Genomic DNA, 24469 nt, shown 5'->3' with positions numbered 1-24469 from the left:
CGACATACAGGAAATGATTCCTTTGTTTTTCCCTGGAGCGGTCGTTCCAGTCCTGAAGGTCCTTCGCCTGCTCGGTCTGATGGCTTCTTGCATTCTCCTGGTCAACCATGCACGCTGGCACATGAGGGCACTCCAGTGGTGTCTCCGCAGGCAGTGGTATCAGCACAACGGAGATCTCGGGGAGTCGGTGAAGATCTCCAGAGAAACTGCAGCGGATCTGTCTTGGTGGAGCGTGGAAGGCAACCTGTCACAAGGAAAGCCTTTCCATCTACCTCCATCGGTGGCCACGGTGATAACGGATGCATCAGTTCTAGGGTGGGGTGCTCATCTGGGGGATCTGGAGGTCAAGGGTCTTTGGTCTCCAGAGGAAAGGTTGCTTCACATCAACCTTCTAGAGTTGCGGGCGATACGTTTGGCGCTCAAGGCCTTCCTCCCTTCCCTTCGCGGTCTGTCGATCCAAGTCCTGACGGACAACACGACCCCGATGTGGTACATCAACAAGCAGGGAGGAGTGGGGTCGCAGTGTCTCTGCAGAGAGGCTCTGCGTCTCTGGTCCTGGGTTCAGGACCATCAGATTTGTCTGCTGGCAAATCATCTGGCCGGGGTTCTGAACGTGCATGCGGACAGTCTCAGTCGGCAGTTCTCTGCCGACCACGAGTGGAGGCTTCATCCGGAGGTGGTTCGTCACGTCTTTCGGACATGGGGGACTCCTCGGGTGGACCTGTTCGCCACTCGCGAGAATGCTCACTGCCCGTTATTCTGCAGTCTCCAGTATCCGATGCAAGGAGCCTTGGGGGACGCGTTTCAGTTGAGTTGGGGAAGTCAACTCCTTTATGCGTTTCCTCCCATACCCTTGATTCCTCTGGTTCTGAGGAAAATCCGCCAAGACCGGGCCCAAGTTATATTGGTCGCCCCGGATTGGCCAAGAAGGGTGTGGTATACAGATCTACTCCACCTCTCCTCTCACCCGCCGCTCCGTCTCCCTCACAGGGCAGATCTCCTCTCTCAGATGGAGGGGCAGGTTCTACACCCCCACCTCCAGACATTGCTCCTTCATGCCTGGAGATTGAACGGGGCAACCTGATTTCCTATTCTCTCACACCTGATGTGGTGGATGTCATTTTGTCTGCCAGACGTGACTCCACTAAGACTGTCTATTCTTATAGATGGTCTATGTTTGTTATTTGGTGTGGTGAGAATGATATTGATCCCTTGAGGGCCCATTTATCGGATGTGCTCCGGTTTGCTCTTTCTTTGGGGCAACAGGGGCTGGCAGTCGCCACAGTTAAGGGCTATCTTTCGGCGCTGTCGGCTTTTATTTGTTTGCCTGATCAGCCCTCTCTTTTTAAGTCACCTGTAGTCTTGAGGTTTTTGAAGGGTCTTGTAAACAAGTTCCCTCCTACTCCTTTTATTGTACCTCAGTGGGACTTGAATCTTGTTCTGACTTTTCTGATGGGCTCTCCCTTTGAGCCTCTTCATAAATGTCCTATGAGGCTTTTAACCTTTAAGGCAGTTTTCCTGGTTGCAATTACCTCGGCAAGGAGGGTGAGTGAGCTTCAAGCTCTAAGTTCCAAGCCCCCGTTCCTGACCATACATGCTGATCGGATGGTTCTTAGGACCAGGGCTGCTTTTCTCCCTAAGGTGGTGACTCCTTTCCACCTTGGTCAATCCAATACCCTCCCTACCTTTTATCCTCCCCCACACCCTTCCAAGGAGGAGGAGAGGTTGCACCGTCTGGACCCTAAGAGGGCGGTGTCTTTTTATTTGGACAGAACTAAAGACTGTCGCTTGGACGATCAACTCTTCATTGGCTTTGCTGGCTGCAAGAAGGGGAGAGCGGTCCATAAAAGAACTTTATCAAGATGGATCGTTCTGTGTATAAAGATCTGCTACTCTTTGGCCGGTAAGGAACCTCCAGAGGGTATTAGGGCTCATTCCACTAGAGCTAAGTCAACTACCTCTGCTTTGGCTAGAGGTGTTCCTGTGGAGGACATTTGTAGGGCGGCAACTTGGTCTTCCCTCCACACTTTCGCGAAGCATTACTGCTTGGATACCGAAGTCAGGAGGGACGGCCACTTTGCGCGCTCTGTCCTTCAGGATTTCCTGGTTTAGAAGAGTGGACACCCTCCTCCGGGAGTGGGGACTGCTGTGGGACTCTATTCACAAGGTGAGGAATCCACACGGCAGATGTATCTATCAGAAGAGCAAGTTACTTACCTTCGGTAACGCTTTTTCTGGTAGATACTATATCTGCCTGTGGATTCCTCACTGACCCACCCGCCTCCCCGTTGTCCACTCTTCTATGCCAGAGTTATTGTACTGTAATGTATATTTATTTTGTTGTCAAGGAAATGTTTCATTTGCTTCCCTGCATTTGCTTTACACTGTGTGTTTTGCCTTGGCTATTGTATGCTGTGTATACTTTGTATATATCTACTGTCATTGGTCCGTCCGTGTGCCTCGATGGCACGGAAAAAAGGCGGAACTGATGTCATCACGCCGGCGTGGGCCTATTGTGTGCGTCGGTGACGTCAGCGGAGTCGCGAGCGGAGCAGCGTCTCTGTGACGTCCTATCCACATCGGCGCGAGGCTATGAAAAAGAATTTCCGAATGTTGCTGGCGCAAGGGGGATATTCACAAGGTGAGGAATCCACAGGCAGATATAGTATCTACCAGAAAAAGCGTTACCGAAGGTAAGTAACTTGTTCTTTGGGTATCTTGCCATTGCTCTGCCCACTTCGCACTGGTGCTCTTGGTACCTGCAGTGGAGTCTCTTTTTCCTGGGGCATGCTTCCTGGGTTCTTCCCCTTGCTTCAAGGGGTAACGCTTACTGCATGCATATTTACTGAGCTTCACGTGTCTGGTGTTGGGGGTCCTTACCCCACGTCTCTCTTTTTCTCTCTCTCTTGTGAGCGCGAGATCTCTGTGTCATTCGCCAGAGTTTTTTCTCCCGGTTTTCCTTTGCCGTTGGCGCCTTTGGGTACGGTGGATGGCTTGACTTCCTGATACCTCAGTCCTTGGGTTTTTTCCAAAGGCGTGGTGTAGGGTTTATGGTACCCACTGTCTCCATGTGTGTATCATGTTATCCATATTTGTGTTTCTTCTGGTGGCCACGGTTCTGTATATCTAGGCATGGTGATGTTGTTCCCTTACTTTCCTTTTTTAGCATCCTCCGTCATGTGTGCTTTGTTTGTCTGCTCTGACGCTGACCTACTGACTTGTCCCTCCTTGGGACGGTTTTTATTGGGAATGCGTGGGATCTGGTGTTACCTTATACTTATTTTTGCAGAGGTTTTTACACGTTCTTCCATCATACACTGGCCTTATTGATTCTGTGCTTTTCCTTCTTTTATTCTTCCTAGACGACTGACTTCTCATCTGTCCTCTACGTGATGTGGTGCCTTTACCTCCCCATCTCATATCTTCCCTGCGGAGCTTCATGAGTCAGGTGTCGGCCGTGCTGGCATTAGCTGTCCCCACCGTGTTTTGGTCAATTAATTGATCGATCCCTTCTCTTGAAACTTGGTGGGTTGTCAGTCGCCGACCCCCCTCCAAAGGGTTATGGTTTTGGTATCTATTCTAAGATAAGGAATCTGCAGCTAGATGCCTCTATCAGATGAACGAGTTACTTACCTTCGGTAATGATGTATCTAGTAGAGACACAGTCTAGCTGCAGATTCCTTAACGCCCATCCATCCTCCCCATTCTGCGATGGCCTTTCAGGTGGGGATCTGCCCACTGGCCTCCTCACAGGTGGCCTTGGCCCTCTTGAGGGGTGCTCTGGCTCGCCTGCCTTTGGGGCAAGGTGTGTCGCTCTGTTTTAGCGCATTGGCTCTCCACCATTTCTCTATTTGGGTGGATAAGTTATGTGCATTTACAGATCTCCCACCCAGCGGTTACTGGCGTGGAGATCCCATGTTCATTCCACCCTCCTTCCACCTCTTGTTTCCCCTCCATTACCTTGGGGCACCTTTTGTTTATGCTCATATACTTGGGTTGAGCTTTTATTGGTCATGTTCCTCTTCGTCGGTCATTGTGGGGAGCATGGTGCACGTGATCTCTGTTGTTACTTTTGGTACTCCACCACGACACATGTTGTTCTGCTCTTCTTGTACTTTGCCTTTCTGCCATGTGGTTACTGGCTGTCTTTCATGCGCATCCATTCTGTGGTTGCGCACAGTTCTTCATTTGTCATGCCCTTCATTTCTGATGCCATTGCCTCTTCGGAGAGGTGTGGTTCTTTGTCTGGGCAGGGCTGTTTCTGCTTCGTCCCCTTCCCTTCCTTCAAATCTTGACTGCTCTTTTTGCATGGTTCCTTCACGGTTTGAGTACCCTTTTCACATAGTGCGGGTTCTCATTTCATGGTTTCTTGTTCTTCTTGCTTTACGGAATTTTGTTCTCTTTTTCGCACACCGTTCCAATACCCTCACTGTTTTTGTAGTGGCTCGGCGTTGTGGCGCGGAAAAGTTTCCTACAAGAAAACTGACGTCAGCAGGCCGGGGAGGGGGCTGTATGGCTCCATTGACGTCACTTCCGTGGACGACGTCAGGAAGGAACCGGGCGATGCCGCCCCCGGCGTGCAGAGGTACTGCTAGGGGAAAAGTTTTTTCCAAATCCAGTCTGACGCCTGGGGAATATTCTAAGTTAAGGAATCTGCGGCTAGACTGTGTCTCTACCAGATACATTGTTACCGAAGGTAAGTAACTCGTTTGAATAGAACCGAGGGAGTTGGACTCAGAGTAATGCAATTCTCTGTAAGTAATTGATACACTACCCTGTGATAAGCCTAACTGCTCACCCACACTACGACAAAAGAGAGCATTTGTATTATCTACTTTGGCCTCTGTAAACCTATTGGAGACCCACTGGACTTTGTGGACAGTGTACTTCTTATTAGTACACTATATAGAGTGCCAGCTTCCTACAACCTTCATCATCCTGATGCAGGTAAGCTGTGGGTGATTTAAGTGAGCTGGGGTACGTACGGAGTTGTTTGTTTTCAGAGGCCATCCACTGCTCACCCAGGAACCGACAAGTGAACACAAAAGGAGCCCAACTGCTGTCCCATTTTATTATTCACAAGTATCAGTAAGGGCGCAATTTATCTTCAACCACGGCGCTCTCCAGTCTAGGGCTGGTTTTTTAGGGGATGGGAAGGGGGGGTTGTTTTATTTTTCAGGTACACCACTGTTCGTTGCTTCAAACCTTTCAGGGTTGCTTCCATTGTGCTCTTTTTGCTCCTTTATATTCGGCTAAAAGAGTTGAGAGGCTCTCTACAGGCAAGCGTGGGTTTACAGCATTTTCACATTCATATGTACACACTGTCAGATACTGCTTGAACAAGCATTTGCAAGGCAATCGCTCTCGCCTTAGAGACCTTATATGTATTTAACTATGCAGCACATTAGCCTGGGTGCTGAAACATCTACTGTTCTTTTACATGGAGGTAAAGTCAGCACCAAACTGCGTTACATGCCATGTATGGGAACACATGGAGAAATAGTGCCTTTCAGCAGGAAAAGGTGTAGTCTAAAGCTCTGTTTTGAATATAAAAGCAGGGCCTTCGGTGGTCATATCACAGAAAATACAAGATTTTAATTTTTTTATTGTCTACGGGTGCTCGTGGAGGGCAAATTCTAGGGACTGGAATGTAGAGATTGCTAAAAAGATTCTAGTATTTTACTGACCTCTGCTGATCGTTTTTTATCAAGAAAGTAAATAGAGGCAATTGCCAAAAAAACAAAAAAAAGAAAGTCCCTCAGCAAAAAGGAATTCTGGTATTTTACTGACCTTTACTGGTCGTTTTCAATAAAGACAGTTAAACAGAGTCAGTTGAACAAGTAGAAAGCAATTCTGGCATTTTACTGACCTCTACTGGTCGTTTTCTAGCACAACAGTTAAATAGAGGCAGTTGAACAGAAATAAAAGTCCCTAAGCAGAAGCGACAAGTCCTAGAGCTGATCTCTAGAGCCCACAAAGTACATATAGATATAAGTATATACTAAAGTATATACAAGAGGTCTCGAATGCTTGACCTAAAAAGCACCTTTTCAGCTAACGTTTTTTTTACAACAGTTATACTCCTCTGTCAGTTTCCCTCAACCTTCCTTTTTTACCACCATCCCAGCATGTGTCTTATACTTCCTTCCCCACACTCTTTGGCCGCTCTTTATATGCTTTAATGAAAATATTCTTTGATGTGTGCAAGGAAGCCATTTGTTGGACTTCATCCTTACTACAGTATTTTCATACTTATTTCTCACACAATACTTTACATTTACTCACTTTGTTACTTTGCTGTGCGCTCCAAATACCTTGATGGCTAGGATATACAACATGTCTTGCCAAGCTAAATTACATAAAGACCATCCTGCTTCTTTATTTCTTTAAGATGCAAGGATTACATTTGACATAGGTGAAATTATGTGAACCCGCACTACCATATAGCTGCTACTACATCTGAAGCTATAGCCTGCTGTCCTTTCACATACTAATTTACGCCTGTCACGTGTAACATCTCCATCTTTTATACAATATACGAGTGTGACAATTACATGGCAAAATGAAGTTGACCTCTAAGACACTGTAACTTTTCAAGTCCTTCTTGCCATTTGAAGGGCCGAACCATTAGCTTCCTAAAACCCTCAAAGAATGCACTTTGTTTCATTTTTGTTGGATCCATACTGCCACCTAGTTTTTTGACATATGCCCGTATTCTAGGGTATATTTATATTTCAGTGCTGTAAAACTTTTATTAGCTCCTAATAAACAACAAACAACCTCGGAGGTTAAGTGCACTCACATTCTGAATCTTCCTTTAAATAATTATTGAAGGCTCTATTAAGACTGTTAACTCCAATTCCAATTTATTTATTTATTTTGTTTTGGTACTCCTACGGAGGTCCACAAAAACACACCAATAATTTAAAAAGACAAACATTGCATGCAGTACAAAATTCCTTCCTTATACATTACTATAACATTATATCAAACATAGTGAGAAATGTGCAAACAATGCTATAATACGTAATACAATCACATGACCGACCGATAAAATGTCTTATATACTTACTAAGAAATGTGCAAATGATGCTGTGAATACATGGAGCAAATAAATAGCCAACCAATTGGTATTAAATCGGAACTAGAATACTACTGTTAGACAAAATTCTAATAAATCGACAAAAATGTTCTAAAAAGTTGGTATATCTTAAAACAAACCATTTCATTCGGGGAGGACAAAACCAGAGAACGTGCATCCTGAGCAGAGTGAATATTGAATTTGATAAAAACTGGTTTTAAAAACACTCGCCTGGCACTTTGCAGCTTTGAACATGCAAATAAGACATGATTTAGATTTTCGATTTGCAACTGGCACAATTCACAAATTCTCTTCTCTCTAGTTGTTTTATCCCAGATGCCAGTGACGTCTCTTAAAGGCAGCAGATTAAGTCTCAGTAGGAGTATCAGCCTTCTAATCCCATGAGGGAAATTCCAAGTTAAATAAGGCTGTGGTTTGTTCCCCAATGCTCTCCCACTGACCGCCACGTTACTGGGCCTGGATTTACTGAAAGCAGCGTCTCTCGCTAAACTGATAGGGGATCTGAATTTCTTTAAGAACTGTTTCAAACCAGATTTAGGCATTGGAGAAGCGGGAGTTAAACTAAGACTGAAACTGTCAGTTGCACATAAAAAGCACCTATAAATGTGGATTGTGCTTTTAGAGTGCAAAAAATGTCTGTTCTCAGAGCAGCCCTAAGAGTACTCTCTTCCCCCAAGAAGAGAGTTACCCCACCTAAGAACTGCTGCCTGGGCTAAAATAAAGGACGAGACTAATCCAAATTCAAGGCGAAGAACATGTGGGGCAGCCAGAGAATTTAAATTGCAGATTTGGCGCATAATTTGTCCTTCTGCCTTGTCAAACAAAAGCCAATAATTCATGTCCACCACCTCGGCAGCATATATTAACGAGGGTGGGATTTTAACCTTAAAAACAGATAAGACATGGCTAAAATGGCGTCTCCCGCAAGTTTTATAAAATCTGTTTAATGCACTTGCCTGGGAGACGGCTTTACTAACACAGTGTTTAGTATGCTCCAAGTCTCGACCTGTGTTGGAAAAAACTTTCCCTAAATATACATACCAGTCAACCAATTCCATTTTTTCATAACCAAGCATCCATCTTAAACATTCTTTATTCTGAGCACCTTCTTACGAAAAACCAAGATCTTGCTTATTGCAATGTTAATTTTTTTTAAATGAACCTCTGCATATTTATTTAAAACGTCCAGACGGCGTTGCAGTCCAATAGGTGTTAAATCAAATATTGCAACATCGTCTGCGTACAATAAAGACCTAACTGACATTCGACCAATTTCAGGGGCATCCCCTCTCACCAAGTTCAAAGCGCCATGGAGATCAGCGATATACAGTGAAAATAAAAGTGGTGCTAATAGACAACTCTGCTTAAGCCCATTATGCGTTCTAATTTTGCATGTTAACCCCCGTGAACCTCCCATTAGAACCTGGCACCAGGTGTCAGTGTGCAATTCCATAATCAGACCCAGGAGATGATTTGGAATGCTGAGGGAGACAAGTTTTCTCCACAGAGTTTGGCGGTCCACCTTGTCAAACGCCCTGGAGAAATCAGGCTGTATAAACTGGCATCCCTAGGGTGAAAACATATTTCTCCACAATTGTCTGAACAACCGCTATATTATATAAGGTGCCATGGGCCTTATTTATGAAGGACTTGCGCCACTTTTACGTGACTTTTAAAAAGGGAAAAAGACACGCACCGGTGGCGCAAGGCCTTCATAAATAAGGCCCCATGGTTCTTTCTAAAGCCGGCTTGTTCCGGTGGAAGGATATCCTGATCATAAACCCATTGTAGTAAGTGGCATAATACGCTTAAGAGTGTTAACGCTCTGTTAAATTGGTTGCTTTACATCAAAATCATAATTGCTTGATTAAAACATAGACTATTTTTCATTGTAAGCGTGACAATTAGAATCGCATTACCTTTAAATGCTCTCACATGAGACTTTTACATCATTAACGCATGCACATAGTCGTTCCTTTAAGGTTAATTAATATAGTCTACTTTGCACTATTTTCAAACATGTGTTTGGCTTGACACCCGGGAGATAAAATACGTTCTTTGTAAATGTTTTTTATCAAAACTGTGCACTTTTTAAAATATTTTTGTTTTTGTCAATGCTGACTTAGCTTCACCAAAAAGCACTAGTAAAGCTAATCGGTCTGCATTAGCAAAGCCAAAATGCGAGACCTATTGACTTCAAAAATATATTTTCTACCATTGAACCACATTTGAATTATTATTTGGGTCTGACATTTATTTTTGCAGGGAAAAGTTTCAAGAGAATTGAAAGACACCAGAATGTCGTTAAGAAAAGAAATAAAACACAAGGTGCAGTATAATGTTATCTGTTAATTGTTCAAGTTTCTTCTTAATACAGTGTGACATCAAATTGTAACTAAAATACTTGAAAAATAATTTTATTGTTGAAGTTATGAAATTGCAGTACAGACATAACAGGAAAGAAGTATTTCCAGTATTCCAGTGTTATGACTTTATATTCTATTTGCCCCAAAGTGTACATGACATCTCTTGAGTCAATTTCCAAATAATCATTTGTCTTGAAATAAACTTGTAAAGAAAATAATGTCAAGATCAGATTTTGAAAGGCCCAGGACTAGAAAAAAGAAAGTACCTCTAAGGATTATTCGGCTGGAGCCGCCCTTGTGACCGAACAGCTTAGTTATTTTTACTGTGAAGTCTAAGGAAGAACGCCTTAAAGCTTTCATGGTTTGCATATCAGAAACAAATTCACGGAGTACTGTGGAAAAGTTACTTACTTACATAATACTAGTTCTCCATCATGGGAATTTGCCTGAATATCTTCGCGTTTGTGTGGGCCCCCCGAACACTTTTCAAGTAATATCATCTCCAGATTAATCCCTTAACTGCTTAGACATTTTTTGATGTTCGTGCCTAAGTCTTATTAACTTTTCTTCAGCAAAAGGTATACAGGGCAAATCTGCTTACTTCCTGGGGGCACATTTACAAGCCACAATTAAGCCGCAGCTGCTTCACTTCTGTGACTCAGCCTTGGCATAAACCATGCGCCACGTTGCGCCTTATTTACCACTTGACGCATCTAGGGAGATGCGTCACGTTGTAAAGCCCTGCGCCACATGAAACGTGCATTAGGTTTCATGCTTGCATTCCGGCGCTGGGTGGGCGTTCCGTCACAGGAACGCTTCGTAAAAGTGACGCAGTGAAATCTACAAGATTTCACTGAGTCACTTTTACGTCCATGCTGCGTTAACACCCTGCGCCTGCTTGAAGCAGACATAAGGAGTGATGCCGCATGTTAGGCATAGGGCGCCCCTGAGCATTGCTGGAGCCGCGTGACGCTTGCGGCACGACTCCAGCAATGCACCGCCCTTATGCCACAGGATGCGACACGCATCGCCCTATCCTTGCGCCACGGTGCGCCGCATTGTAAATGAGACGCATTTGTTGTTGCGCAGGTAGGGAAAGGCGTGTCGCATCTGTTCTGGCGCATCCCTGCTGATTTGCAGAGATACACCAGAACTCTTAAATCTGCCCCCACATCGTTTGGATTCTAAACAGTGGCGCAGCTTCAGAGGGGCGGTGCAGTGTTTAGGGCATGACACCACCCCAACCAAAGCATTCTTAGCTTGGTCGTTTGGTCTGCGGCCCTGAGTTGGATCTGCTCTGTCTGTGTCGGGTTTTCTTCTCTGGTCCAAGAATAAAAGCCAAAACAGTACCTTTAATGTAAAACAGAAGAGAGAGAATGTGTCAGAGATACCCATATGGTGGCTGAGTTTAAAACTTGAAACCAGGTAACCTAGAACTAATCACTGCTTCCCGTTTGTCCAAGTTGTGTAATCCTAGGCAAATATTTCTTTTTCGCAGAGCCTCATTTTAATTTATTATCACATATGAGTTCACTTTGTTTAATTTATGTTTCATTTAATAGACTGAAATATTACTCAATCTATAAAAACAATCTAGGCCACGTTTATGGTTTAAAGGACTTCTGACGTGCCTCTTAGTTCACTAACGGCATTGTGGGAAGTTATTAATGTTTTATGTTCAAGTTCAAAATCACTTTTAGTAAATATCTTTCTATGCAGTGATATAATCTGATGCACTAAGGTGAAACACTTCTGCATTTTAAAGAAATACACTTTTTGGAATTCTGAAGCAACTATCACATTTTTGCATTATGTTTGTTATGCTATATACATGGCAAAAGTTTCATGGCTTGCTCCTGCATGGACTCTTTGAGCCGAAGCCAGACCTTGGGCTCGGATCTGGCTTAGCTTGCCCTATTAATTTTCTGGCACGCTCAACTCTCTTTGTGACTCGGGCTTAGTACATAGAACCGCCAGTCACTTGATAAAATGATTTGTAAAAGGCAGGGCTGGTCTGGCGGTAGCGACTACCTGGCGTTTTCCCAGTGGGCCAGAAGGGTGGTGGCCTTTTTTTGACCCGTGGGTGCTGGTTTTGGGGCCTGGTTTTGCAGCAGTGCTGCAATATCAACACCCTGTAACAAAAGCTGCAGTGGTTTGTTAGAATAAAAATTATGCTTTCGTATTGTTTCACGTAAGATAGAATTTGCGGCGTCATCTTGTGCACCAGTGCCATTTTGTATAATGATCTAAACTGATTCTTTGCCATTTTTCAGAAATGGCCTTCTCTAGGTTATGTTTCTTTGGAACTGAGTTTTTGTTACACTAATGAATGCACTGTTCTTATTAGCGCATACCTTTCCTTGGCTGTAAGCCTTCTCCCACATGTCTAGTGGCGGGCACAGGCAGAATGGCCTTGAATTATAGATAATGTGTGCCCAGCTTCAGAATTGAAACTTACTCCTTTGTGATTTATTGTCCAGCAGCATCTCTCTGGCAAATTCCATCGTGGGATTGTTTTCATTGATTCTGAAATGTACAAACTTAGACTCTCTCTGCAACACTCTTAGCGACTGGGCAGACAGTTCTCTGCTCTGAGTAAACTTTGAATAAACTGTTATTGGTTTGTATTCTCTACTGTCTGACTGACTCTTCATTTCGTAGAAGGCTGACAGGTGGTCATGAGTGACCCGAATAGGGCCACTTCCTTCAGTGGGTGCCCGAACAGGAACTTCTGCGGGTGAGTGACTCATCCCCTTCCACGGACGGGGTGGGGGGGTCAAGGCTGTTGTCGGGTCAGACATGCATGAAAAATTTCTGAAACTCGCAGTTGCCCCTTTTGTATGGCCGAACAGTGCCTCGCCCAATGGTCATCCGGACTGGAGTCCTGAACGGCGAAACCCTTGGATCTGACCGTTTGGTCTGAAGAGTTGGCAGTGTGGAATACATTTGTTTTGGCCTGCATACATCAGGTGAGTTTGTTTTGGTTCTTTGTGGATATGGCACCATTTGGGTTTGTATTTGGTACGGTCTAAAGATCATCTTTGAGACAAAAACAATTGTAATTGTTTTGCTAGGAATAGAATAGTGAGTCTGTTCTCTTTTGAAAATGCCTAGCTTTAGTAAAATATTTGCTTTGTGTTATCGTTGTTTCTCTACTGATGCTCGATTGGAAGAAATTCAGCTGGCGCCTCCAGAAGGCTCTCCGAATTTTGAAATGTACGTGAAGCAGGGTCTTGGCCCTATTATGTTTAGTACATTATGGCACAAATATACGAGGGACAATGTAGAATTGCAGTGGCCGTTGACGGGCACTTTTTGTTTGAAATCTGTTTTATTTTTTTAATAAAGAGTAGAACACAGGTCCAAATGTACACAGCGTCAGGCCCCCAACCCTATGTAGGGCCGTCCGCGTTCAATAGGAGAGTCTCCACAAGTATGAAGATGCAGTTAGCAAAGTAACTTGAACACAGCATGTCACCTACAACATTTGTTGGGCCGGCCGCGTGACACATTATATATACAATATTGGTCTATTGTGGGAAATCTTGGGACCCTTTAAAAACAATAACACTAATGTGAGAAGTTGGCCTGGCATATGATGTCCACTATTCTAGTGGGCACGTTGCACCAGTCAAAACGACCCTTATTGATGGTAGGTTTAAGACAACCTTTATAGAAAGCTATCCTAATGGTAGCTGTTGGGAGCAGCCTTCAGGCTAAGTCTTGAAGGAATATAAAGCAGCTTGTTTTACCAGTCTATAATCTCTTGAATGATCAAATTAAAGTACACCACACAAGGTATATATATATATATATATATATATAAACTGTATGTATTTATTCTAAACACAACCCCTTGTCTCTTTATGAGGCTAGAGGCAAAAGTACAATACAAGGACTTACATAGCACACAGTAAACTAGCACAGTGTAAGTTTTCCCCTAGGGGCCTCACAAACCATATACTAAAATAGTGGTATAAGAACCACGTGGGAGTTAGAAGTGAGGCCTAGGGTCTGTAGAACCGCTGGGGGAACCAGGAACCACCCACGGTAGGGATGCAGAAGACCCACGGGGGACGCCTGCAGTGTCTAAACACAGCCGGGAATCACCATTGACTTCTATGGAGAAAGTTTAAGTTAGAGTTTTAAAGTTTAAGGACACTTAGGAGTGGACTGCGGTGAAACCCCTTTTAGACTTAGACACTTTGAGAGTCAAGACCCATGGGAGCACTGAAGTACTCGTGTTACCTCACCCAGGGTAGCCGGGTGCATAGGTGTCTTTTTGTGTCGGGTTTCGTCGTCGATTCCGAAGGAGAGCTGTGAAGAATTACTTCAGACGACCAGAGAAAAAGTGTCCGGATTGATCCAAGGGTGGATCGGAGATCTGAAGAACCTGAAAGCAGATGGGACAGAGTCTGGGTTACTAGCCAGTGACCAGGATGGTAGTGTGAGAAGTTGGCCTGGTATATGATGTTCACTATTCTAGTGAACACCTTGCACCATTCCAAACAACCCTTATGGTGATGGTTATAAAGTCAACCTTATAGACCAGCTATCCTAGAGGTAGCGTGGACAGAACAGACTTAGGCTAAAAGACTCTTGAGGGCGTGTAAAGCCAGCTGTTTTACCATATGTAATCCCTTGAATATCAAATGAAAGGACACCACACAGGATATATATTAAATATATATGTATTTATTTACTAACACACTCCTCTGAGCTCTTTATGAGATCAGAGGCAAAAGCACATAACAAGTTACACTTAGAAATACTTTAAATAGCGCAATTTACAGTTAGGCCCTAGGGGTACGTAAAACCATATTCTAAGTAAGTAGTATAAGAACCACGACTTGGGAAAGGAGAAGGCCTAGGGCCTAAGGAATCGCTGGGGCTACACTATCTGACCCTTAGGTTAGGAGTAGGAGGCCCACAGGCGGCGCATGCAGAGTGAGTACTCTCACGCGAGAGAGTCAATAGAAAGTCAATAGGAACGTAAAAGGTAAGTAAATGAAGATTTAGGACGCTTCCGGTCTAGCTAGAAGGATACAACTAAAAACCTAGACACTTGGATAGTCAATACCCTTGAGAGCACCGAAGTACTCACGTTACCTCACTCACAGGAAGCGGGTGCATAGGTGTGAAGATGTGTCGGGTTTCGCCGTTGAAGTCCATGGAGCCTATGAAGAAAGATGCTGCAGGCGACCAGGAGGAAGATGTCCGGGTGGATCCAAGGGTGGATCGAGGATGAAGAGGACCTGAAAGCAGAGGGGACAGAGTCTAGGTCACTAGCCAGTGACCGGGTGGAACCAGGAAGGAACCAGACGTCGTCGAGGAGCAATCAGGTGCTGGGGTGAAGCTTGTAGTTGCAGCCACGCGGACCAGGAGGCGTTGAGGATGACCAGGCGCTGGAGAGGAACTGTCCCACGAAGGTTCTCGCAAATGGAGGGGTCGGCTTCAAGATCGGAGCCAACAAGCCTAGGCAAAGGCTACCCACACAGGATACACAAAAGGCTTCTTGTGCAGACCAGGAGGGTCTGAGGTACTTCACCTTTGCAGGGAAGCAAGGGCCAGTCTGGAGCAACCAGACCAGCGATGGAGTTTCAAAAAGGATCATCGTCAAGGGCTACTAGCCAACGGGCCAGAAACCGGACAATGCGTCGAGCAGAACACAAGCAGAAGAGCCCCACGCAGATCTCGTGGAGTGTGGAGGACTGGTCTTCGGTGCAGGTGGAGCTCGGTGTCGGGGTGTCTCAGTCCCCAGTGCACAGCTTTGAGGAGGCCTCAGGAGCTGCGCTGTTAGCAAGTTGCAGACTTTCCAAGTTACCTGCTTCCATGGGTCCCAACGCCTTCCACGGGGCTCAGCTGTGCTGGAGTCGTGCAGTCGGGTCAGAGGGATCCGGGAGTTGAGGTCTTGTCAGGCTCTGTGCTCGGGTTCCGGGGGGAACGGGGATAAAGCAAGCCGTCAAGTTGCTGGATGGTGCCTGGTTGCCCAGGGTGGTCACTCCTTGGCCACAAGGGAGATTCTTTAGTCTTCAGCTTGGATGAATGTCGAAGGGTCCAGAGTTTTGTCTTCAGTCGATTCCAGGATTAATCTAAAGTCTCCTGGGTCAGCTCCTACCTTTATACAACTAAAGGGGGCTGGTTTGCTCACTAGGTCCCTCCTATGAGTGGGACCAGGAAGGGGGGGGGTTACACCCCCTTTCCTTTGTGCAGTTTCGCGCCAGAGCTGGGGCTGGAGTGCCCCAGCAACCGGTTTGAACTGGGGTATGCATGGAGCACCTAGAGTGCTCCAGGCAGTGTCTGATTCTATTCAGCCCTCCCTATCCCAATACACATCCTCCTGTCTGGGTGGTGCTCGCACCTCCCCAGGCAGGAAACCTATTGTCCAAACCTCTGTGACTGGAAGGACTCCCAGCAGCAGGAGGTTAGACTTGTGTCTGTGGCAGCAGCATCCATTTTGTGATGCTGGGGCTTTGGTTAACTTTAACCGGGATAGTCAGAACTAACATGTCTTCTCCCTCTAGAAGGGTGGAATGCTACCCCCGTCACCAGAATTGGCGACGGGGGTAGCATTCCAAAGTGTATGACGACATGTTTTGATAAAGCCAAACCAAAGTTAGCATTAACCGCGAGGATAATAATGCACTTAAGAGTATATGGTATGGCAATATCATAGAACAGCTATAAGGACATGGTTCCGAAAGCTGCAGACAGGCTCAGCTCATGCTAGAGCACCATCTCACACATAACCAAGCATTCTGCCTTCAGGATTGTTAAGGCCCGCCATAGGAGTGACTTATAGGTTACTATGTGTCTATATGTAAGTAGGTATAGGAATACTACCCCTAAGCAAGGGGTGGCTACACGACCTTGCCCCAGCTGAGTGATCAGCCAGTTGTGTCTATTTGAGTGGCCAGCCAGGGGTGGCGTAATACATGCTGCAGCCCCTGGTAGGCCTTGGTTACATCTATGCTCTGAGTACCTATAGGGGCTGACAAGGTGAACCAATTCCCAATTGTGGATGTACCTAGAGTACATGGTCAATTTAGAGATCGTGCATCTGGGCTGTGGGTCTGATTAGCAGGCCTCAGCCATATCTAAGTCGAAAACCAGTAAAGCAAAAGCAAAAAGTGGGGGTGACCATAGGAAGCAGACCCTACTCTCCTACAGGTGGCAGGAAAATGCCAGCCGATTTCAGGTGCTTTAAGGTGAAGTGCTGCAGCGTTGGTATGTGGATTGGACCCAACAAGCCTTGGCAACAGCAACCCACGCAAGATGGCAAGATTGGCTTCGGTGCAGACCAGAAAAATCTGAGGGACTCACCCTTTGGAGGGAAGTCAGGGCACGTCTGGAGCAACCAGGAAAGCTCTTGGAACAAAGGATTGTCCTTCATGGGGACCCACTAGCCAACAGACTAGAGATCGCGAAGGAGCCTTAAACTGTGATGCAAAAAGCGGGCCCACGGAATACTCGTGGAGTGTAGGCCTCTAAGCTTCGGTGCAAAAGGTGCTCGGGCGATATAAACAAATAGCCTAATGCGCAACTTCGCGAAACTTCAGAAAGTAGGGGCAGTTGTAAAATTGCAGGATGTCCAGGAGTTCCGGTCCCACATCTCTTGTGATAGCTACAGGTATCAGCTTCGCTGGGGACTCGTGTCAGCCTCGGAGAAGTCTGGAAGTCTGTGTCCTGTGTTGCAGATTCTTCTGGATCCTTCGGGAGCCTTGAAAATGCAGACAGGCAAAATGCTTCTTCAGTGCCTGTTTGAACAGGGGGGTCACTCCTTGACCCCAAGGGAGATTTCTTCCGTCTTCTAGTCAATATGGAATGTCGAAGGTCCATGATTTCTTCTTCAGAGTTTCGTCCACAGTAATCTAAAGTCCTAGTGACTGGGTTCCTATACTTATACCAAGTTTAGGGGTTGAACTAACTCTAGGGTACCACCTATGGGAGGACCTGGGGAGGGGGTGGTTATACCCCATCTCCTTTGTCCAGTTTCACGCCAGATCTGGGGCTGAGTGCCCCAGCAACCGGTTTGAACTGGGAAATGCATGGAGCACCTTGTGTGCCTCAGGCAGTCTCTGAAAAGCATTCACTGAATGCAACCCACCCTGCCCCAATACACTTAAGCCTGTCTGGGGAGGTGCTGGCACCTCCCTGGACAGGAAACCTATTGTCCAGGCCTCCTCTGTCGGAGTTTCGTCCAGCAGCAAGAGGTCAGACTCGGGTCTGTGGCAGCAGCATCAATTTTGTGATGCTGAGGCTCTTTTAAACATTTTCTGGGTAAGTAAGTTTGTACATGTCTTCGCCCTATAGAAGGGTGGAATGCTACCCCCACCGCCAGAATTGGCGGGGGGGATAGTATTCCAAAGTTTTTTACACCAAACACAACATGTTTTGATAAAGCCAAACCAATGTTAGCATTTACCGCAAGGATTATAATGCACTTAAAAGTATATGGTATGGCCATATCATAGAACAGCTATAACTAGGAAGTGATTCCGAAAGCTGCAGAGGGGCTCAGCTCATGCTAGGGTACCCTCTCACACAAAACCAAGCACTCTGCCTTCAGGATTGTCAAGGCCTGCCATAGAAGTGACTTATAGGTTAATATGTGTCTATATATATATATATATATATATATATATATATATATATATATATATATATATATATATATATATATATATATATATATATATATATATATGTAGATATAGGTATATTATATCTAAGTAAGGGGGGCTTACACAACCTTACCCTGGCTGCAAGTGCAGACCTGTAGTGCCATTTTGGAAGGCTTCCCAGGGGTAGCATAATACATGCTTCAGCCCCTGGTAGGCCTCTGGGTTACCTATGCCTTTGGTACCTAAGGTACCCAATACTAGGTACTCATAAGGGTGACCCAGTATCTGGTATGTACCTAAAGTACATGCAATCAATTTAGAGAGAGAACAGCTAGCCTGTGGTCCTGATTAGCAGGGCCACAGCCAGACTACAATTGAAAAACCAGTGAATCTGAAAGAAACACGTTAGTGTTAGATTTCTTACCGTATAATATCCCCAGGTGTCAGGCTGGATCCAGAACGTTTTTGTCAGCAGTACCCCTGCGCGTCGGTAGGCATCGTCTGTGGCTCCGTGTCCGTCGTTGGCGTTGTGATCGCCGGAATGACGTCGTCGGAGTACTCAGACGCCACCCTTGCGCGCTGACGTCAGTTCTTCTTTTTTCCGCGCCAGCAAGCACAGTACTCTAGTAATTTTTTGACTAAATTTTTTGATCTCCTTTGATCACTTTTCGAGTCGATTTCGACTCGCGATGCCGTTAGGGATGCCTGGTTTTAAACCTTGCGACGCCTGTCACCGCTTGTCGGTGACCGACCCCAACCATCGGTGCCTTTACTGCCTTGGGGCCGGCCATGATGACAAGTCGTGCCCCGACTGCCGGGCCTTGACCTAAAGGCTAGACTCGAGTGGTCCCATAAGCTGTTCGAGCTCCAGCAGTCGGCTCCGCGCCGCTCGAGACCCCGGTCAAGGAGGAAGTCGAGAGATCGGTTGCAGAGCGACGCGGCAGAGCGGCAGTCATCGCTGCTCGTCGAGTCACCACCACTCGTCGGGCTCCAAGTCCTCCGGTAAGTCGAGGCATTCAAAAAAGAAGTCGAAGAGGCATGATTGGTCTTCCGACTCCCCCCCGATGCTCGCGCGACGCGGCCGGGGGTTCGGACGATACCGCCTGCGCGGCTCCACCTGGAGCTGCAGGTGCCGGGTCCAGCTCCATACCTGCTGGTCCCTGGGTTGCACGCGACGCCGGAGGAGATAAGTGCTTTCCTCAGGGCCATGAGGACTCACTTCCCTCTGGCAGAACTTGCCGAGGTGCCTTCGGACCCCGCGGGTCCGACTAGGAGCCGTAGCGGGCCGGCGGCTCCGGCCCCGGCGCCGTCGGGTGCAGGGCTCCGCAGGATCCAGGCCTGGAGCCGGGTCGTCGCCAGTCGACCTCATGACTCCTCCTCTGGCGCCGATCCCGAGGGTGTCGCTCCCAGTACCGTCTTCGGATGACACCGTCCCCGGTTTCAGCCCTGGTCGGAGTGCGACGCTGGAGCGGCGCCGCTCGGCGTTGTCTCCGACGCCCATGGGTGAACAATTTTTATTTATTTATTTATTTATTTTTTGTATGTTCTTATATAGCGCTCGATCACCTGGGGAGGTATCTCGGCGCTTGCCTTGGGAACCCGTCCTGGCTTTTCCCTGTGAGATAGCCCCTACAGGGCATCCCCAAGGTGAAAGCCAGGCATCCCGCTCCGGGGGGCCGTTGTGGAGATTAAGCAAGCTTAATGCCCAGAGTTGCAGAGTGGAACCCATGAGTAGGTCAGGCACCGAAGCAATTCACTTACGACCCGGCTCCATCATTTTTGCCTGGTTTCCAGGACATGGATGACGAGGAGGACTGGGATGTGTCTGAGGACCCTCTTGCACAGCAGTGCCAGTTCGGCCAGGACTGGGCAGATGAGCATTGGCGGCCAGTGGTCTAGACACTTCGCCTGACACTGGATTCATCTCTCCTCCCTCCGTGGCTTCGGAGTAGGGCGCTACTTATAGCATGGTGTTGAACAGGGCGGCAAAGGCCTTGGCTCTTGAGCTCCCTGTCACGGCGGTGTGGATTAACCTTCTCACTGAGGTGCTCAAACCGCAGGCAAGCTCCTCAGAGCCTCTACTGCCGTTTAACGAAGCCCTCACTGACGTTCTGATGGGCACCAGATCCAAGCCCTCTACCGGCCTCCCTGTGGATCGGAACATGGCCCAACACCACCGCCCGGCTCCGGGTGACCCCTGCTTTCTGTCCGTTCACCCCACCCCCGAGGGCCTGGTGATTCAGGCCTCTACATCCCAGACCACATTCCCGACCGCACCTCCGGATCGGGAATCCAAAAGGTATGATCAGTTTGGAAAGAACCTGCTCTCCTCTCTGAGTTTGGGGCTGCGGTCTGTCAACACCGGCTGCCTTTTGGGCCGTTATACTCACTCTCTACGGTTGTGGAGGTAATGCCACAGTGTCCGGAGGAGGCCCGAACACGGCTCGCCCAAGCCCTGGCAGAGGGGCGGGATGCAGCATAGTACTCTATTAAATGTAGACTTGACACCACGGACTCGCTGGGCAGAGTGATTTCCACGACGGTGGCGATTCGTCGCCACGCCTGGCTGCGGTCTGCCAACTTCTCGGGGATGTCCAGGCCACGCTCATGGACATGCCCTTCGATGGCCGTCGCCTCTTTGGCGACAAGGCGGATAGTGCACTAGAGCGTTTTAAGGACTATAGGGCTACGGCCAAGTCCTTGGACCTGGGCCAGCGCCAGCAAACTTCCACTTTTTGCCCCTTTCGTAGCCAAGGAAAGGGCGCCCCCACACGTCCAGCCAGCCACAGGCCGCAGACTCAGCTATAGGGGGTCCAACAGAAAGGATGGCAGAATATATCGATCTTTTTCTCGGCCCGTTAGTACAAAATCTCCCTTCCTATATTCAAGACTCTAGACACATTCTGAGCACTCTATCAGACATCCAATGGCAACCAGAGTCATTTCTTGTACAATGGATGTAGTATCATTATATACTAGCATCAATATTGACCTAGGTCTACAGGCAATGAATAGATTTTTACATAACCGACCGGCATCACTTTTCCAGCATACAGAAATGTTATCAGAAATGATGGAATTAGTCTTGAAAAATAACTTCTTTGTCTTTGATCAGAAATGGTACCGCCAAAAGAGGGGTGTAGCGATGGGATCTAAATTCTCCCCCTCGTTCGCCAATCTTTTCATGGGTACTCTGGAAGCCAATCTTATCTGGGGTCAAAAGGGCACACAATATATCGACTCAATTATCTTCTGGGAACGATATATAGACAACTTCATCTTATTATGGTCGGGAACAGAGAGACACCTAACAGAATTCTTCACACATTTGAACAATAACACGTGGGAGATCCAATTCACAATGACATACAGTCAAACCAAAATTGAATTTTTGGACATTGAGTTTTATGTCGCAGATGACACCTTGCACAGCAAACTTTTCAGGAAGTCTACCTCATGTAACTCAGTATTACATGCTTCCAGTTCACATCCTCCGCACCAGATAAACTCCATACCATATGGGGAGTTTCTGAGAGCCAGAAGGATATGCAGTGAAGAACCTGAATTTAGAGACTGCATACATAATATGAAGAGTAGGTTCTTTAAAAGGGCCTATTCGGAAAACACCATCAGAAAAGCAGAATTGAGATAGCCAAGGCTAAGAGAACTGACACATTACAACCTAAGAGACAATCCCAATCTACAGATAGAACAATTAGGTTGGTCACTGAATTCAATTTCTTTCATCATGTACTAAGAAAAAGTATGACCAAACAATGGGGAATATTGAAGACAGAGAAATCTCTACTGACATATGTCACAGATAGACCACAGATCTGTTTTAGGAAGGGCAACTCCCTCAGAAACAGACTCAGTCCCACTGTACCACATGGCTTGAGCACAACTAATTGGCTTTCTGCGCGCAGTATAGGATTCTACAAATGCGGTTTCTGCGCAATGTGTAGATGGGCAAAACACGATACCAAGAAATTCTCCAATCCCAAGGGAGATACATTTACCATAAACACCAACATCAACTGTATGACCAAATTAGTTGTGTATATCATAGAATGCAATTGTGGTAAACAATACGAAGGGAGTACGATACGACCCCTCAAAGACAGAATTTCGGAGCACATGAGAGCGATACTGAAACAAGACCCTAGATATCCTGTGGCCCTACATGTAGCAGGGTGCCAACATTCTGACAGAAACAGAGCTGTTTCCTTTTATGGCATTGACACAGTCAACTTGGGGGTCAGAGGGGGAAACATGGAACTTAAGCTCAGATGCTCAGAAGCAATGTGGATCATGAAAATGTATGCGGTGGGACAAGGACTTAACTACGATTCTGAACTTAAATTCGTTCTAGGAGACTAACCTAATGATAAGACCCAAGGGTGACTCATTTATTCCAACACAGATTTACATTCTAACATACACATCAGTTAACCATATGAGAAAAGTGCTATATGGATGGTTTCCTTTTTATGAATTGTGTTGTATGCAAGAATATCTACAGAATGTCTTGATCACTGAATAATTGTATTTAATGTCTACCACGTATGAATTCTTTTTCCTACAAAACGCATGAGAATGTCACCTGCAATCTCAGACAGATTTATCTACTACTAATATTGTGAATGTTCATTTTGTACCGCATTACCTTGTTACTATACTGTAAGAGTGGTTGGGAAAACATCTGCACACCATCTTTTTCCTGCAGCTTCGTGCATGCAAGTTATATGTCACGTCAATTAGGATTCTCACATATATACAGTGAGTTTCTACCACTCAACGACCTGATTTTCTTCAAATAAATGCGTAGTTCACGTCACAATATATATATGCACCGACTTTTGCAAAAACAGAGTTGATTCACTTCGCCGATTGACACGCATGGATTTGAACAGGTTCTACTCATTGTTCATAACTAGTCGTTTCCAATTTTGGTGACATTGACAACAAGGTAAATTTAGGCAATCAACGTACATTATTTAGGGAACCGCCCAATGATATTCGGCTGAGGACATTGGGCGATAGCACATCTACCCTTTATTTAATCTTTGCGAGGACATTTATCTTTATTTCGCATGCGGGCGGGTCACGACATTACTCACCGCTCGACGAGGAAAACACGTCTCACTTCCGGGTGGACGTCTTGTAAAACTAACACTCTAGTTGTTTTGGGCACGTCAATAGGGGCAGGCCTACATTAGGATGAGGCGGTTTCCGGGTCACGTTTCCACTACCAGGAACACGGCGACCCGGGAGCAGCGCGTTTCTCAGATACTTCACAATGTAAGTTTAGCAAATAGAATCAAACATAGCGTTCTCGCTTAAAATCGAAATTTCCCTAGATACAGGGTGAATCGAGTTAACAAGCTGGTGTTTATATTATTGTCTTTCAGACAATTACTTATCACGAGAGCATAGAGCTACCTCTATCGCTCTGACAACATACGACACATTTACTGGGTAAGCAGGGATTGTGTTCCCGATTAATTTTCTGGGTGTGTTTTGCTTACAAAGTACGAATATTTCCGTTTACTGTTTTCTTTACACACCTCTAGATACGGAAGATACTTGCTCAATTCCACTTATACTACATCTCCCGGGTGATTATACAAGCGCATTTCGCTTTGAGGTACTTGGTATTTTAGATTTTACAATGCATGTTCCCCCAATTACCGCGAGTTCTGTCATCACATGTTCAGCAACTTTCTTTCATGAAACCCAACAACTAACTCCTAAGAGGGTGTAATATTTGAAATTTTTGCTGACCATGATTTCGCATGATCCCTCAACAATAATCACTGTCCAAACAGAGGTTTCAAGGGTATCACTCCTTATATGAATACTTTGAATTGGTTCTCTTTTACACTATGGAGTAGCACTATATCACAGTAAATACAGAACTATTACTAGTCCACTTGTTTTTAACTCAAAAGATAATAAATCTTTTCAACAATGACAGCATGTCACGTAATGCAGGGATTTCTTACGAACTCCTAGCTGATCTTCTTGGAACTTACTCAGGCTTCCAAACTATAAGCAGCAAAGAAAATAGGTACTTTGCTCTTTTTACGGAAACATAATCAGGCTTCCAGACTATAAACAGCAAAGAATTTAGGTACTTTGCTTTTTCTTTATGGTAACAATAACCCTTATCAATCCCCTAGGAGGGATCAGCAGTACTTGGATTCACTTATATTTTTCTCCTAACATTTGTATCCTTTTTCTACTTTGATCTAGTCTATATTTTTTTACATGAAATTGGAGTAACAGACGGTCTTGGGCCCTTCCGGGTCGGAAGTATCACCGGAGGAGCGGTGAGCTTCCACTTTACCTACTGAGCCTGATTGAGGAATAACCTC

General features: G+C 45.9%; 1 protein-coding gene across 1 annotated transcript in view; it reads left to right on the top strand.

Annotated features, from left to right (window-relative positions):
* Nucleotides 1-24469, top strand: part of SYCP1 (synaptonemal complex protein 1) — a 5090281-nt gene that overhangs the window by 4098755 nt on the left and 967057 nt on the right. The window contains exon 35 of the mRNA XM_086919665.1: nt 9368-9430. Within this exon, the coding sequence (XP_086775791.1) occupies nt 9368-9430 (63 nt within the window). The remainder of the gene's footprint in view (nt 1-9367; nt 9431-24469) is intronic.

Source organism: Lissotriton vulgaris, chromosome 5 (assembly GCF_964263255.1).
Source record: "Lissotriton vulgaris chromosome 5, aLisVul1.2, whole genome shotgun sequence".
NCBI classification, from domain to species: Eukaryota; Metazoa; Chordata; class Amphibia; order Caudata; family Salamandridae; genus Lissotriton; species Lissotriton vulgaris.
This window is presented reverse-complemented; position numbering and strand designations above follow the sequence as displayed.